The following is a 15892-nucleotide window of genomic DNA, read 5'->3' on the forward strand; positions in this document are numbered from 1 at the left end:
TTCGTAGGAAAACTATATTACTGATTAAAAAAAAAAGGTGACATATGATTAGAATCTTATGAAAATTTATCAAATCATGTAGACTAAAAACAATATTATCCATAATCATAAATTGTATGTAATTCATAGGAAAACTAAATAACTGATAAAAAAAAGGTGACATATGATTAGAATCTTATGAAAATTTATCAAATCATCTGGACTAAAAACAATTTTATCCATAATCATAAATTATTGTATGTAATTCATAGAAAAACTAAATTACTGATAAAAAAAAAAAAAAAAAAAAAAAAAGGTGACATATGATTAGAATCTTATGAAAATTGATCAAATCATCTAGACTAAAAACAATTTTATCCATAATCATAAATTGTACGTGTTTGTATGCTTATGGAATTAGTATCCAACGTCTATAAATTAATAATTCTACCTCCAAAATTTCACATATTCTTTCTCTTAGTAATTATACAATCGCACCAAAATTTTACGTATTCCGGCGCTTTTTGTTACATAATAAAAATTATGAAGATCATAATTGTAGCATTGTCAATAATTTTGGTGATCCTCAACCTAAACTCTGTTATCACAGCTTACAATTATTATGATGTGGTAACCCTTGGGGCAAAACCCAATTCGAATTCAGACTCTTCTAAGGCGTTGGAGGCGGCTTGGAATATAGCTTGTGATTCAACGGGCGAGTCGACAATTCATATTCCTGAAGGAGAATACTTTGTTCCAAAATCCCTTAAGTTTTCTGGAAAGGGATGTCAAAGTAGTAAGATTAATTTTGTTATTAACGGAACCCTTAGAGCCCCTAGTGATTTTCGAGTGCTTCAAAACTCAAAAACATGGGTGTTATTTGAGCATGTCAATGGTCTTACACTTTCTGGTGGAGTGTTTGACGCTGCAGGATCTAAGTTATGGAACTGTAAACGATCCGGAAAAAAAGCATGTCCTCGTGGTGTGGAAGTAAGTTATTTATTTTCTATGCTTAAATTATATGATAAAGTAATGCTCTAATTTAACTAGTACGTACCTATGGTTATTTTTACATTAAAGGATCTTTATATGTTATTTGATCACAGTCCTAAAATTATTATGTGACGCAACATTGTAATCAAAACGTACTTATAAATTAAAAAGAAGTTTGTTAGACACAATTAGAAAGAAGTTAGGGCCACACAAATTAATATTTAATTTTAAAAGAATTATATTAAAAAATTTAATTAGTTTTATTAAATCTTCTACCTTATAGCATTATTAGGATTTGGGTTGTTATTCCGATATATAGTCATATATTGTACTCTGTGGTATTTTATTGTGTTAATGTTATGTTATTAACTTAGCTCAAAATTTGTCAAGAATAAGCAACCTTTACATGATTAGCTCAAAATAAACCTTTTGATTAACTAAAAATAAGTCAACCTTTATAGGGTATTATTTGGGTTAATTATGCCACATGACATTATGTAATTGGTCCTTTTATATAAAAAAATTTGATTAACCTTTAATTTTGATTAGTTATGTCAAAAAAAACTTTTTGTTCAATTAACAATAATATCAATAAAAATAAACTAAAAAAGATTTCAGGCACCTACCCACTGCCAGCCTCACTCCCCAGCATCTCCCTTGCCACCGGCGGTGAACCCCCTTCCCTGGCCCACGAACACACCTATCCCTCCCAGCCTCTCATTCCCCTTTCCCCTTTCCATAACTTAACATTTCTTCTGCTGATTTGTTTTCTGGTACAATTCCAATGGTTTCGAAATTTTGAAAGGGGAAAGAGGAAAGGGAGGCTGGGAGGGATAGGTGTTTGGGTTTGGGTGGGGTGTTGACATGGATGGGGAAAGGGAGGGGATACAAGCACCATGCCGTGGTAGAGGGGAGCTGCTGGAGATGGGGTTGCTGAGATTTTTTATTTTATTTTTTTAATTATTGTAATTATAATTAACATTTAATAAAATAATAAGTTATTTTAATTAAAGAATGACTTAGTTTAATACGTTTTACCGTTTTAGGTCATTGGACCTATTAAAAGAAAATATCTCTGAAAGTCGACTTATTTTGAATTAATTGAAAAGTTAGACTTATTTTGAGCTAATCATGTAAAGGTAGGCTTATTCTTGATTTTTTTTTTTGAATTGCAGAGTTTAGGTTTTGTAAATTCCCAAAACATTGAAATAAATGGTATAACGTCATTAGACAGTCAATTATACCATATTGTTATTGATGATTGTCAAAACGTGAATGTGGAAAGGGTTACAATTTCTGCCTCGGGTCATAGCCCTAACACCGATGGTATTCATGTACAATCATCAATTGATGTTATTATATCAAGTTCGAACATTGCTACAGGAGATGATTGTATCTCAATTGGACCGGGAACTAAAAATTTGTGGATTCAAGATATCATATGTGGTCCCGGTCATGGCATAAGTATTGGGAGTTTAGGAAAAACTTTCCATGAGGCAAAAGTATATAATGTCACGGTACAAACGTCAACTTTTACTAATACGGAGAATGGGGTGAGAATTAAATCATGGGGAAGACCAAGTGATGGATTTGTTAGCGATGTTGTGTTTCAACATCTCACAATGGAGAATGCTAAAAATCCAATCATCATCGATCAAAAATATTGCCCCGATAATAAGGATTGTCCCGGAGAGGTATATTAAACTATATTTTTACGTTCAAGATTTTATTTAATTTTTTCTTTTTTAAATCTTTATAACGTGATTTTTCTTATTTTTTGTGAATAGGTTTCTGGAGTAAAAATAAGTGACGTGACTTATGACGATATCCATGGATCATCAGCAACATCGATTGCTGTGAAATTTGATTGTAGCCCAAAACATCGTTGCTCAAACATAAAATTGAAGAACATAAATTTGACTCACAAGAACAAGCAAGCTTCTTCTTTTTGTAACAATTGTGAGGGATCAACTTTTGGAAATGTTCAACCTAAAAGTTGTTTCAACTGATTAATTTTTATGTGCACTTTATAATACAAAAAAAATATATATTCAATAGTTTGTTTATACCTATAATGAATATTGTGAAAAACACGTTTAGATTATAAAGTTTAAACCCTCAAAGTTAAATATATACTCCTCTGCTAAATTCTCAAATTAGCAATTACTTTTTAATGTATAATTATTATCATTATGTATAGTTAAAAAAAAAAAACTTGAATATGTATTTTTCAACTTAACATAATTGTTGAATGAAAAATTATTATATTAAAAAAATGTCATCAAGGTTCAAAATAGAAGAAAGCAATATAATATGTATTAAAAAAATTAAAATATATATATATATATATATTTTAAGTAGCTTGATATTTTTTCTAAGAAGCTTGATTTAAGATTAAAAAAAAAAAAGATTATAAATTGTTACCCGGTGACAAAGATTAAAAATCGTTCAGCGTAGTGAGTGTATTTTTGTCATGATTTTATAAATTTATACTTCGTACAATTTTTAAGAGTGTTTTTAATGTTTATATGTTATTAGGGTTAAAAAAAAAAAATCATTAACCAATTTATAATATGAAAAAGATGGAGATAGTTTTTATCTTTTACTAAAATGGTACAGCTGCCTATACTAAATTCTAGAAGTATAATTCTGCAGGAAAACACCAACAATGACTCCTTAGAATATACACAAAATCAAAAAATTCTAGGGAGTTCATTCATTAATCATATCGGAGTAACACATTTAAGTCTATCAAACCTCAAAATTACATTTAATTAATATGAAACGAAAGTAGTAATTACATATTTACATCAAACTAAATTGCTTTTCATATGCCAAACCACGGGCTAGGAGAATAAAAAAATACATGTATAATAATAATAATAGTTAATGTGTACCCGTATTTTACGTAAGCCGCCATTGAGAAACTGGTTCTCTTTCAACATTTCTCATTGAATTGGTCAAATTGAGACGCCCATTCCTTAATCTAAACGATCACCTAGCAATAATTTTTTAGATCTAAATATAAATTAGAAAAAAAAAATTAAAAAAATAATGCCATATGTTTTTTATTTGGTTACCCATATTAGTTAAACAACAAAAAAGTGTCATTTACAATCAAAAACTTTTTAAATGTTTAGATTATATATGGAGACAACATGAATGTGATTTTAGACATGAGTCAACTGTATCAAAGAAGAGTATAAAACATTATTGTAGCGTAAATGTTTGTTTTTGGTTGAGTAAAACTCACAAATTTACAATTACAATTGGTTATATTCTATTTTAGAAGTAACACAATTTTTAAGTTTGAGGGAAGATTGAGTGAGCTTTTAATGTCTTATACAAGTAGTATATTAATGAATTATCTATGGCTAATAATAATAATATTTCATTTGTTTCAAAATAATTGCTCCATTTTGACTGTTAAATTTGCCAACACAATTATTTGATCAATGATATCTATAATGATAATCGTGTTATGTAAATAATAATATTATTTATTTATTTATTTATTTATTTTTTTAAATAAATTATACATTGAGACAACTTTAACACGTTTTTACTTATGTTTAATCTTAACTAAGATACTCAATATATATTTTTAAACGAACGAAGTTAAGTTGTTAATATGGTGGCATGTAAAGATGACATTGGGTTGGGCCGGCTCGAATTGAAGCCCGACACGAAAAAACCCCGGCACGACATGGACACTAAATCAGCACGACATAGCACGATACTATGCATGTGGGCCGTGACCACCTTTATCTCGGAGAAGTGGAGAAGCACGATAAGGCCCGGCACAGTCGGCCCGACACGACAAAACATGCTAAAATAATGCATTTTACTTAGACAAACAAGCTTGACACGATGGCACGTGGGCCTGGGCCGTGCACGGACCAACCTTTTGAAAACTTCGGACCAATATGACACGGCGCGAAACTTGTGGACCGAGCCTACTAATCCCAAAACACATGAGCCTGGCCCCAGGCACAGAGCCATCTTTAGTGGCATGGTGCAACTAAGTACTTACTACTTAGTTCCATCTCTAAGTTTCTAAGAATTTAGCCGTGCTCAAATGTTGTACGGGAATTGTCCTGTAGCTAAGATGAAGCAGTCATTGCCAGACTAGACTTAGAATGACTTTAGGTAAGGGTATGTAATATGTATCAGAAGAAACAAAGAAAGAAAGAATTAGAAGAATTGTCAAATATTATACAGTTGTCTTAACCAAGTCAATGCTCACAACAAATTGTACACTACTATAATATATATAAATCCTCCATTTGCATTTTCTTCATACCCACCCTCCCACCATTTTCTTCCTTAATTACTCCAATTATTGTTCTTTCTTCACAAATACTCCTTAATTTTCTCTGATTTTCATTATTCTTTCTCATTATCCTCTGTTTTCTTAGGTTTTCATTCCAAAGTTTGCTGCTTTGATGGCTGTAAGTTTCTTCTTCATTTTGCTAGTGTTTTGACCTTTTCAAACTGTATGTTTGTTTTTTTTTTTTTCCATGGTTTTGATTGGGAGATTTCTGGGATTTTTGTGGGTTTTCTGATTTAGATAATTATGAACATTTTTTGGGTGTTTTTGGGTAGTGGAAGATCAAGGAAATTATGTTCCTCTGTTCATAGTTTGTTGACTGAATTGGGTTTGAAATTTGCAATCATTATTAGTTCTTTGTTTATGATTATGAATTATTTGCAATATTCTTGTAAATTTTGGCATTACTGATCTTGGAGTTTTTGTGATCAAAACATTGTATTTGCTAATAATTGTAAAGTTGTAAATTTGTTATTATATAGCTCTAACTAATTTATATTATATTTTATCTACTAAAAAAATTATAGTTCTCATATCATTGCTAGAATAAAGTACTGGTATCTTTTTAAGGTACGATTAGAATGATTAAAATGTAGAAGGATTTTGAGAGATGTCATTAACATTATTTAGCAAAGTCAAATGTAGTTATTAGAACAATATTTCGTCAACTTAAGTTATCTTGGCAGCAGTAAATATTGTCTTGAAAAATCATAACCCTTTCTTTTTATCTCGTTGATTGTTTAGTGTCTTATTATGAGAATACGCGCTTTAAGTCAATACTTGTTTATTCCACCATAAGAGATTCTTCTTGGACATTGCATATTTGGAAATATTGACTTTGGTATTTTTTTGATGTTATGATCTTTGGTTGTCCCATATATTGTTGTGAGAGATCCTATAATTATAAAGCGATGTTTAACTTAAATCTGTTAATGTCAACGTAAAATTACTAAAGTATGTATTCTGTTTCACTTTAGTTAAAGTTTTAAATTCTTAGCCATATTTATGGAGAGGCTAAAGAGTATGGATGACAAGCAATTGATCATCACTTTCCTCCATTATGCGCCTTCAGCTTCTAAGAACAGATGATTGTTTCATCAACTAATTTGGCAATTTTGATGTAACTAGAACAAATGATCACCTTTTTACTTCTAATTTAAGCTCCTTGACTTGCATTTGGCAAAGGATCAAATGTGTCTTTCGAGTGTAATGAGTATGAACACTATCTTGCATTAGTGTGGTTTATGCTTTTAGTTTAGTTTATGTGAATTGTGAATTGCGTGCAAGAAAATAAGTTATGAACACGAATTTGTATTAGTACTTTTCTTCTTGTGTTCTGATTTATAGTTAGTTTGTTTGACAAATTTGGTTGTGTACTAGAATACTTACTGTAACAAAAAGAATGAAGTTTTATGTTGATATCATACTTATTACCTCTTGTGCTTTCTTATTTCAGCAGTCTAAAGTACCTAAATTTGGTGCATGGGAAGGTGGAGAAAACTACACAGTTTTCTTTGACAATGCTCGAAAGAAGAAGAATAATGGTCAGATAATTAACCCGAATGACCCTCAAGACAATCCTGATATGTTTCCACAAAACGGAGTCCCAGCTTCTGCTCCTAAAGCAGAACCTAAAGGACAGCAAACTAAGGCCCCTGAATTTGGTGCCTGGGAAAATGGAGAAAATGTTTCCTACACCGAGTATTTTGAAACTAAACGAAAATCCAAGAATGGTGAGCCCACAGCATCAGTTAATGAGCCCCAGATGAACCGAGACATGCATCCTCGTAAGGATCCTCCTGCACAGGCTCGTCCTGCACCATCTAAATCAGAACCAAAACAAGAATCACGGGCAAAGGTGCCAGCGTTTGGTGCTTGGGAAGGTGGAGGTGAAGGTGGTTATACCCAGAGCTTTGAAAATGTTAGGAAGAACAATAGGAATGGGCGTACTGTCACACCAGAACCTTCTTCTGATGCACCTCGTGGTGTAAGTGAACCTCCAGCTAAAGAGGTCCGTTCTAAAGTGCCTCAGTTTGGTGATTGGAATGAGGGAGAAAATGGTGCATATACCGCTTATTTTGAAAATGCTCGGAAAAATAAGACTGCAGGGCCTGTGCCAGACCCTGTGGACCCCCAGCTCAACCGGGATGTCAACAATAGAGCTCGGCCTCCTTCTGCTGCTGGGACTAAAACTAAGGCAGATGATCATCAGTTGAGAAATGCAAGTAGAGGGTCCAATTCTTCTATGAATGAAACTCCTCAGAGAATTGGAAAACAAAATCCTGGGGGTCATTCACCTATTCATCAGAAAGGAGGCAGGCATCAGCAAAAACCTCCAGCTGGTCGAGGAAATCAAACTGTAAGTGCTCTTTAATTCCTTCAACAAACCATTTTTCATAATCAATTTCCTCCATCAAATGGTTTCTGACTTCATTATTGTAAAAGAAAAACAAATATTTGCGTTACTAATAACCTCGTGTTAAAACCTTTGACAGCCAGATAGAGGGACAGCAATTCCAGCATGGGGTGTTTGGCACTCTGATCCTCAGCAAGCTGAGGGTTTTACAGGTGCTTTCACAAGGGCTAGAGAGGAAAGGAACACACCCCTCAACTCGAACATTCCACAACGCCATAACCAGCAACATCAGAGATCACCAGAGAGAAAGGTTAATATTGCATCATGTACTTAACTGCAGTCTAAAGGGTTTGTTTTATTATAATCACTAATTTACTTTTGTTTCTGGTTTTACAGAAGGGAGGTTTGTTTAGTTGTTGTTTTTGATAAAGAACGCTGTCTAGTTGTTAATCCAATTATACGATGAAGGCCTAAAGGCTTGGATAGTCTTGGGTGGTAATGACTCTTATGAGCTACAAATTGGCTTCTTCATATGTCAAAGATCCAAAAAAGAGAGTTTTGAAGAACAGGAATGATTTTCTGACAATGGGTGTTTATATGTGTGCTTTTCTTTTTTTTTTTGGGGAGGGGTAGGGGATTCAATGGTGTAATTGATAACTCTAGTCTATGCTTTCGGGTTTGGATTCATTAGTTATTCTTTTGAAGGATCCCATATGATTAATATTCTTTGAAGTTGTTGGTATATGTTTTGAAGTAGACTTTGAGCTTCCATTTGTTAGTTGTAACAATCTTATTATGCATAAATTTGAAGCAAACTTCTTGAGGCTCTTTCATGGTCTATGACTTTCCAACTTATCCACTGAATTCACTTGTCCTTCTTGCTTGGCCTGAACATAGTAGAACTGCCAAACCCATGCCAGTATGGCATGGTTGCCTCGCGCCTTCCTGCTAACTTGCACGACTGCACATTGAGAGTTGTCAATCCTTCACAGTGTCTTGCATGTACAGTTTTATGTATTGTGCACAAACTAATTAAAAGCACAAGATAACTAGTGATAATATTGCTCCACAAAGTGAAAATGATATAGTGGCTAAATATTTAGGCTAAACAGAAAATGAGGGAAAGGAAAGTAGCACCAAGTAAAAAGAAACGCAGGATGTAGATGTAGAATGAGTTCTCTATTTCGCTGTAAAGTTCTACAATTTGTTTGCTAATCACTTATTGCCTTGCCAATATGAGCAAGCATGTATCATTTTTGGAAACAACAAACAAGATTGTAAATGGTAAACACATAATCCTGAAGTTTAGAGATGAGAATCAACCTCATAATCAACTTTCAAGATAATTTGTTATGAGCATTCACTTTTTTTGCTACCAAGAGGTGCTTAGATCATTGGACCACCCGTAAGGAAGTTGTTTTAGCTTAACAAGAAGTCTCGAGTTCAAGCTCTCAGAATACATAGCTCTAAGAATTCAACAACATTTTATTGGGCTAATTTTTTCTTCAATAGTGGCATATTCTAACTCAAATCCAGATTAGTCAGAGTCTAATAGGCTTTTGATTATAGGGTGACGTAAGCTTAAAAAAACATTTTTGCTACTTGTATTTGACAATTCCAAACTTTTCTCAAAGTATGTATTGTTAATAAGATTTTTAATCTCCAAGTTACTAGATAAATGTTAATCTAACCCATTTGTTTAGAAGCTATAACCAAAAATTGATGGAATTTTGCAATTTTAAAAAAATATTAATTCGTCGACAGCAGGGTTCGAACCTGCGCGGGCGAAGCCCAACAGATTTCAAGTCTGTCTCCTTAACCACTCGGACATATCGACATTTGTTGCTATATTTGCAAAAGTAAATTATATAAATAAAATTCTCAATTGAATAATAAGGCATTATTTTTTATTTTTTCAGATACAAAAGTTATAAATGTTGTGTAATCTGTATTCGTAAATCGTAAATCGTAAATCGTAAATCATAACATCTGATACATTACAGTATATTGTAAAAAAGCTTAGGAATGAGAGTGCACACCCCTGTTCGACAAAATGCCTAACTGAAAGATTCAGAGTACACAAGTTTTGCATCAGATCAGTAATCTCCCACTTGAAATTTATGTCTTCTAACACAAATTCAACCAATTTCAGGTTTAATCTGTTCCTTGCTTTAGGTATTTTGACTGCCAGAACCATATCAATATGTGTAGAAACATTTTTTACATTGTGATCATATGTCATACACTCCTACTCCCTACTTTGTTTAGATATGGCAACATTTACTGAAGATGTTCCGAGTTCGAGTATTTTGTAGAAACACATAATCTTGATAGTATTTTAAATATTTATCCAACGCCGCGGGAGCGTTCATTAGCAAGATCCTCTTTTAAATGCAACTTATAAATTTTAGTTGTCTTACAAATAAAATATGATATGCCAGGAAGCAAGAAGCACAAAAACTTAGCGGTTTCCAAGCATCAAATAAAGCTCTCAATCAAATGGGTTTGTTAATTGCATACTACAGATTGATCAATTGCCACCAAATTTGTTCTCGATCGATCTCTAATAGCAGACTAAACGAACAAATCCCCTGAAACAAAAGGTGTATTACTGTGATATTTCTTAATTAAATTCAATAGACTACTTAGCTTAGCTTGTGCAGTCACTTGTTATATATACATATTATAGCAGCACTAGCAAATCAGGTAGTCAAAAACTAAATATAGAGCATGATAACATTTTGAGTCATATACACACCATAATAACATGTCATACTGAGCAGTGAGCACATGAACAATTAAGCTACTATTAAATTAACAATGTATGTTAGCAATAACGTAAAATAAAAAGCAAGGTTTTAGGCCGTTAAGAGTTCCCATAATCCAACAAAATCATCTTACAAGTTGTTAATTAAGTTGTTTGAGGTTGCGAAGCAGAGTTTAATCCCTTAAAATTAAAAATAGAATCATCAGATTGATCACTAGTAATTGTAGCTCTAGAGATAAATAAGTTTTACAATTTTTATTTTTTATTTTTTATCTTATGAATTCGTAGGAAAACTATATTACTGATTAAAGAAAAAAAAAATGGTGACATATGATTAGAATCTTATGAAAATTTATCAAATCATCTAGACTAAAAACAATATTATCCATAATCATAAATTGTATGTAATTCATAGGAAAACTAAATTATTGATAAAAAAAAGGTGACATATGATTAGAATCTTATGAAAATTTATCAAATCATCTAGACTAAAAACAATTTTATCCATAATCATAAATTATTGTATGTAATTCATAGGAAAACTAAATTACTGATAAAAAAAAAGGTGACATATGATTAGAATCTTATGAAAATTTATCAAATCATCTAGACTAAAAACAATTTTATCCATAATCATAAATTATACGTGTTTGTATAACTAGTATCCAACATCTATAAATTAATAATTTTACCTCCAAAATTTCACATATTCATTCTCTTAATAATTATACCATTGCACCAAAATTTTACGTATTCCGGCACTTTTTGTTACATAATAAAAAAATATGAAGATCATAATTGTAGCATTGTCAATAATTTTGGCGATCCTCAACCTAAACTCTGTTATCACAGCTTACAATTATTATGATGTGGTAACCCTTGGGGCAAAACCCAATTCGAATTCGGACTCTTCTAAGGCGTTGGAGGCGGCTTGGAATATAGCTTGTGAATCAACGGGCGAGTCGACAATTCATATTCCTGAAGGAGAATACTTTGTTCCAAAATCCCTTAAGTTTTCTGGAAAGGGATGTCAAAGTAGTAAGATTAATTTTGTTATTAACGGAACCCTTATAGCCCCTAGTGATTTTCGAGTGCTTCAAAACTCAAAAACATGGGTGTTATTTGACCATGTCAATGGTCTTACACTTTCTGGTGGAGTGTTTGACGCTGCGGGATCTAAGTTATGGAACTGTAAACGATCCGGAAAAGAAGCATGTCCTCGTGGTGTGGAAGTAAGTTATTTATTTTCTATGCATAAATTATATGATAAAGTAATGCTCTAATTTAACTAGTACGTACCTATGGTTATTTTTACATTAAAGGATCTTTATATGTTATTTGATCACAGTCCTAAAATTATTATGTGACGCAACATCGTACTCAAAACCTACTTATAAATTAAAAAGAAGTTTGTTGACACAATTAGAAAGAAGTTAGGGCCACACAAATTAATATTTAACTTTAAAATAATTATATTAAAAAATTTAATTAGTTTTATTAAATCTTCTACCTTATAGCATTATTAGGATTTGGGTTGTTATTCCGATATATAGTCATATACTAGATGAAGCCCGTGGCGATGCACGGTTTGTTTGAATTTTTTTAAAATAATTTTTTTTTTAGCCTAAAATTTGTTATATATTTAGATAAAATTCCTAATATTAAAAGATAATATATAATATTTAATAAATTTAAACTTTAAAATCTCATTTGCCAATTTTGCTTACATGACATTTAAATTATTTAATTCTAAAAGAAAATAATAATCTCTTATTTAATTGGCTACTACTAAGATTTATAATCCTACATGGCGCGCCGAGAAAATTAGATCCTACGTGGCTCTCTAAAAACTCGGGAAAAAACTCCCCTTTATATATATACACTAGTTTTGTGCCCCGGCGATGCCCGGGTAGTTTATGGACTTTTAAGATAAAATTATACTACGTATTATAATTCAATTTGATTGAAAATAGAATTCTAAATTAACTCTTTTTGCTACAAAGTCAATCTATATTTATCCAACGTGGATACTTGGCGAAAAATTAAAACGCTAAATGATGTTGTCTTGTGGCCTAATTATAAATTTATTATTTGGTATTTTATCAAAAATATAACTCTAAATTAATAATCTTATTCTAAAATTCTATCCTATAGAATTCTTACCTATAGGTTTTTTTTTTTTTTTTTTTTTTTTTTTTTTTTTTTTTTTTGTTTTATCATATGAAGTTTATTTAAATTTACCCAAGGTGGCGTGACACTTGGCGAAAAGTCAGAATGCCAAGTGTCGCTGTCTCGTGACCTGGCTAAAAGTTTAGTTTTATATATTAGTTATTTGATATGATGATATTAAATTGTGTTAATGTTATGTTATTAACTTATTCTAAAGAACTTGTGATTATGAATTATTTTTTTCCGCAAATTAATATTTAATCTGTTTAACGCGCAATTTCGAACCTATAGTCCTATCTATTTAATGAAAAATAAGTTGTTTATCTTTCATTTTATTATCACACGCAGGCTTAAAAATATTAAACTGATTTATTTATTTTTATTAATCTATAGAATATATTAATCTGTTTTGATTTTTTTTATATTAATACAACGATTTTTTTTTTTTTTTTTTTGAATTGCAGAGTTTAGGTTTTGTAAATTCCCAAAACATTGAAATAAATGGTATAACGTCGTTAGACAGTCAATTATACCATATTGTTATTGATGATTGTCAAAACGTGAATGTGGAAGGGGTTACAATTTCTGCCTCGGGTCATAGCCCTAACACCGATGGTATTCATGTACAATCATCAATTGATATTATTATATCAAGTTCGAACATTGCTACAGGAGATGATATCACATGTGGCCCCAAAAACTTTCCATGAGGCAAAAGTATACAATGTCACGGTACAAACGTCAACTTTGACCAAGTGATGGATTTGTTAGCAATGTTGTGTTTCAACATCTTACAATGGAGAATGCTAAAAATCCAATCATCATTGATCAAAAATATTGCCCCAATGATAAGGATTGTTCTGGAGAGGTATATTAAACTATATTTTTACGTTCAAGATCTTATTTAATTTTTTCTTTTTTAAATCTTTATAACGTGATTTTTCTTATTTTTTGTGAATAGGTTTCTGGAGTAAAAATAAATGACGTGACTTACGACGATATCCATGGATCGTCAGCAACATCGATTGCTGTGAAATTTGATTGTAGCCCAAAACATCGTTGCTCAGACATAAAATTGAAGAACATAAATTTGACTCACAAGAACAAGCAAGCTTCTTCTTTCTGTAACAATTGTGAGGGATCAACTTTTGGAAATGTTCAACCTAAAAGTTGTTTCAATTGATTAATTTTTATGTGCACTTTATAGTAAAAAAAAAATATATTCAATAGTTTGTTTATACCTTTAATGAATATTGTGAAAAACACGTTTAGATTATAAAGTTTAAACCCTCAAAGTTGAATACATACTCCTCTGCTAAATTCTCAAATTAGCGATTACTTTTTAATGTATAATTATTATCAAGATTTTAAATTGTTACCCTGTGACAAAGATTAAAAATCGTTCAGTATAGTGAGTGTATTTTTGTCATGATTTTATAAATTTATACTTCGTACAATTTTTAAGAGTGTTTTTAATGTTTATATGTTATTACTTATTAGGGTTAAAAAAAAAAATCATTAACCAATTTATAATATGAAAAGATGGATATAGTGTTTATCTTTTACTAAAATGGTACAGCTGCCCATACTAAATTCTATAAGTATAATTCTGCATGAAAACACCACAGTGACTCGTTAGAATATACACAAAATAAAAAAATTCTAGGGAGTTCATTCATTAATCATATCGGAGTTGACAAGATAATCATGCTCAACAGCTACATGGAAGTAATGTAAATGAACTCTTACAAATGCATATTGTAAATTTGTAATTACAGAATTTCATTAGATATCTTTTCTATTTAGTATTTGGCCTGTGGTAAGCATAGACTGCATAGAAGCTCTACACAGTGAAGGCATTCATCCTGCTTGATTGAACGTTTCAATTCATTGAACTCGTTTACGGATGGTCTTATACCTGTCACGGTGGTTCAGAAGTAAAGTGTGTTTCAGAGACTATATTATGAGATGCATAATCACTTAATCAGACTGTTATATCAATCACACACTACATGCTTTCTCTATGCTCAAAAGATCTATTAAACATCAAATTCCAAGACTACCTGACAGTAATTTAGGATTGAAGAACCTTAGAACTATATCCAAAGCCTGGTCGTTTTGGTGCTGATTACCAACCATGTTCATTAGCTTAAGTAGCTTGTCAATTATAAAAAGTGGAACTTGGTTTTCCAGCATTACCATGTCTAACACAATGTCTTCAACAATTCTCTTATTAGAGAAAATAGTGTTGCCGCCCTTCGTCCCTTTAGCCGTATAACATCTGAGGAGCTCAAGGATGAAGCAGCCATCAAGGACCATCATCTCTACAAACTTATTGCTGCTGAGCTTGACTTGTTGCTTATAACAAGCTCGCGCTTGTTCTTCAACTTCTTTGATGGTATCAAGGTAAAGGTTTATGTCCTGACCTGTCCGTTCGAGGATCTGGTACAGAGCTACCCACTTATAAAGATCCATTTCCAGAACTTGTTCACTACCGATATGGTATGGCCCTATGGATACAGTCTGAGGCTCATAGATTTTTTTTTTTCTAAATTTATCTTCAAATTAAACTTTCATATAACTACTTATAATCCTTTTTTTCAAATTTTAGTATTCACTTGTTTATTTTAATATTTTTTTAAATGTTTTAAATTATGCAATTTGATTTGGAGCTTAAAAAAAAAAATAAAAAAAAATTTATTGACTTTAATCGAACCCGACTCGAACCCGAGAATGACCCGACTAGGAAATGACCCGACGTGATTATAACCCGCAAATTATTGACTTGAACCGAACCCGATAATGACCCGACCAGATTATAACCCGCAAATAATTGACTTGAACCGAACCCGACTCGAACAAGACCCTAACTCGTTTAAACCCGTAAAAACCCGAATGTAACCCGACCTGTTTTTCACCCGACCCAAATGTAACCCGACCTTTTATTGACCCGACCTAAACCCGATAAGATGTATGACCCGACTCAAGCATGACCCAACCCGAACCCAACCCGCATAGGTCCCGACATTAACCCGTATTGACCCGACTCAAACCCGACCCATTTACCCGAATTGACAGCTCTATAAAAACTCTGTACTCCGATTCCGATTATTTTTTCACCTTATCAATCACAGGAAACAGAGTGCACACCATCTGTTCGACAAAATGCCTAACCGAAAGATTCAAAATACACCCATTTGAAATTTATGTCTTCTAACCCAAATTCAACCAATCTCAGGTCTAATCTATTTCTAACTTTACGTATTTTGACAGCCAGAACCATATCAATATGTTTAGA

General features: G+C 32.0%; 2 protein-coding genes, 1 non-coding gene and 1 pseudogene across 3 annotated transcripts; 3 read left to right on the forward strand and 1 right to left on the reverse strand.

Moving 5' to 3' along the window:
• The first annotated feature begins 422 nt into the window (after positions 1-422).
• On the forward strand, positions 423-2981 carry LOC145625374 (polygalacturonase-like). The gene is made up of 3 exons (XM_081678432.1): positions 423-969; positions 2148-2666; positions 2760-2981. Exons 1-3 carry the CDS (start codon positions 523-525, stop codon positions 2979-2981), a joined length of 1188 nt encoding a protein of 395 aa, XP_081534558.1. The 5' UTR covers positions 423-522.
• Positions 2982-5264: 2283 nt separating this feature from the next.
• LOC145616989 (uncharacterized) lies at positions 5265-8522 on the forward strand. Its single transcript, XM_081671699.1, has 4 exons — positions 5265-5423; positions 6759-7661; positions 7798-7968; positions 8055-8522. The coding sequence occupies exons 1-4, from the start codon at positions 5418-5420 to the stop codon at positions 8082-8084; spliced, it is 1110 nt and encodes a 369-aa protein (XP_081527825.1). The 5' UTR covers positions 5265-5417; the 3' UTR covers positions 8085-8522.
• An 891-nt stretch (positions 8523-9413) lies between these two features.
• Positions 9414-9495, reverse strand: TRNAS-UGA (transfer RNA serine (anticodon UGA)). The gene has a single exon. It is a non-coding gene; the product is annotated as a tRNA-Ser (tRNA).
• A 1715-nt stretch (positions 9496-11210) lies between these two features.
• LOC145625375 (polygalacturonase-like) lies at positions 11211-13777 on the forward strand (annotated as a pseudogene).
• Positions 13778-15892: the final 2115 nt, after the last annotated feature.

This window comes from Chenopodium album, chromosome 3, assembly GCF_948465745.1.
Source record: "Chenopodium album chromosome 3, dcCheAlbu1.1, whole genome shotgun sequence".
Lineage (NCBI taxonomy): Eukaryota > Viridiplantae > Streptophyta > Magnoliopsida > Caryophyllales > Amaranthaceae > Chenopodium > Chenopodium album.

What these genes read in the sequence shown, in the direction of transcription:
- LOC145616989 (XM_081671699.1), top strand. An exon ending in CTGGTCGAGGAAATCAAACT is followed by an intron (nt 7,662 to 7,797) that starts GTAAGTGCTCTT and finishes AACCTTTGACAG; the next exon opens with CCAGATAGAGGGACAGCAAT. An exon ending in AGAGATCACCAGAGAGAAAG is followed by an intron (nt 7,969 to 8,054) that starts GTTAATATTGCA and finishes CTGGTTTTACAG; the next exon opens with AAGGGAGGTTTGTTTAGTTG.
- LOC145625374 (XM_081678432.1), top strand. Translation starts at nt 523, where the DNA reads ATGAAGATCATAATTGTAGCATTGTCAATAATTTTGGTGATCCTCAAC. An exon ending in CATGTCCTCGTGGTGTGGAA is followed by an intron (nt 970 to 2,147) that starts GTAAGTTATTTA and finishes TTTGAATTGCAG; the next exon opens with AGTTTAGGTTTTGTAAATTC. An exon ending in ATAAGGATTGTCCCGGAGAG is followed by an intron (nt 2,667 to 2,759) that starts GTATATTAAACT and finishes TTTTGTGAATAG; the next exon opens with GTTTCTGGAGTAAAAATAAG.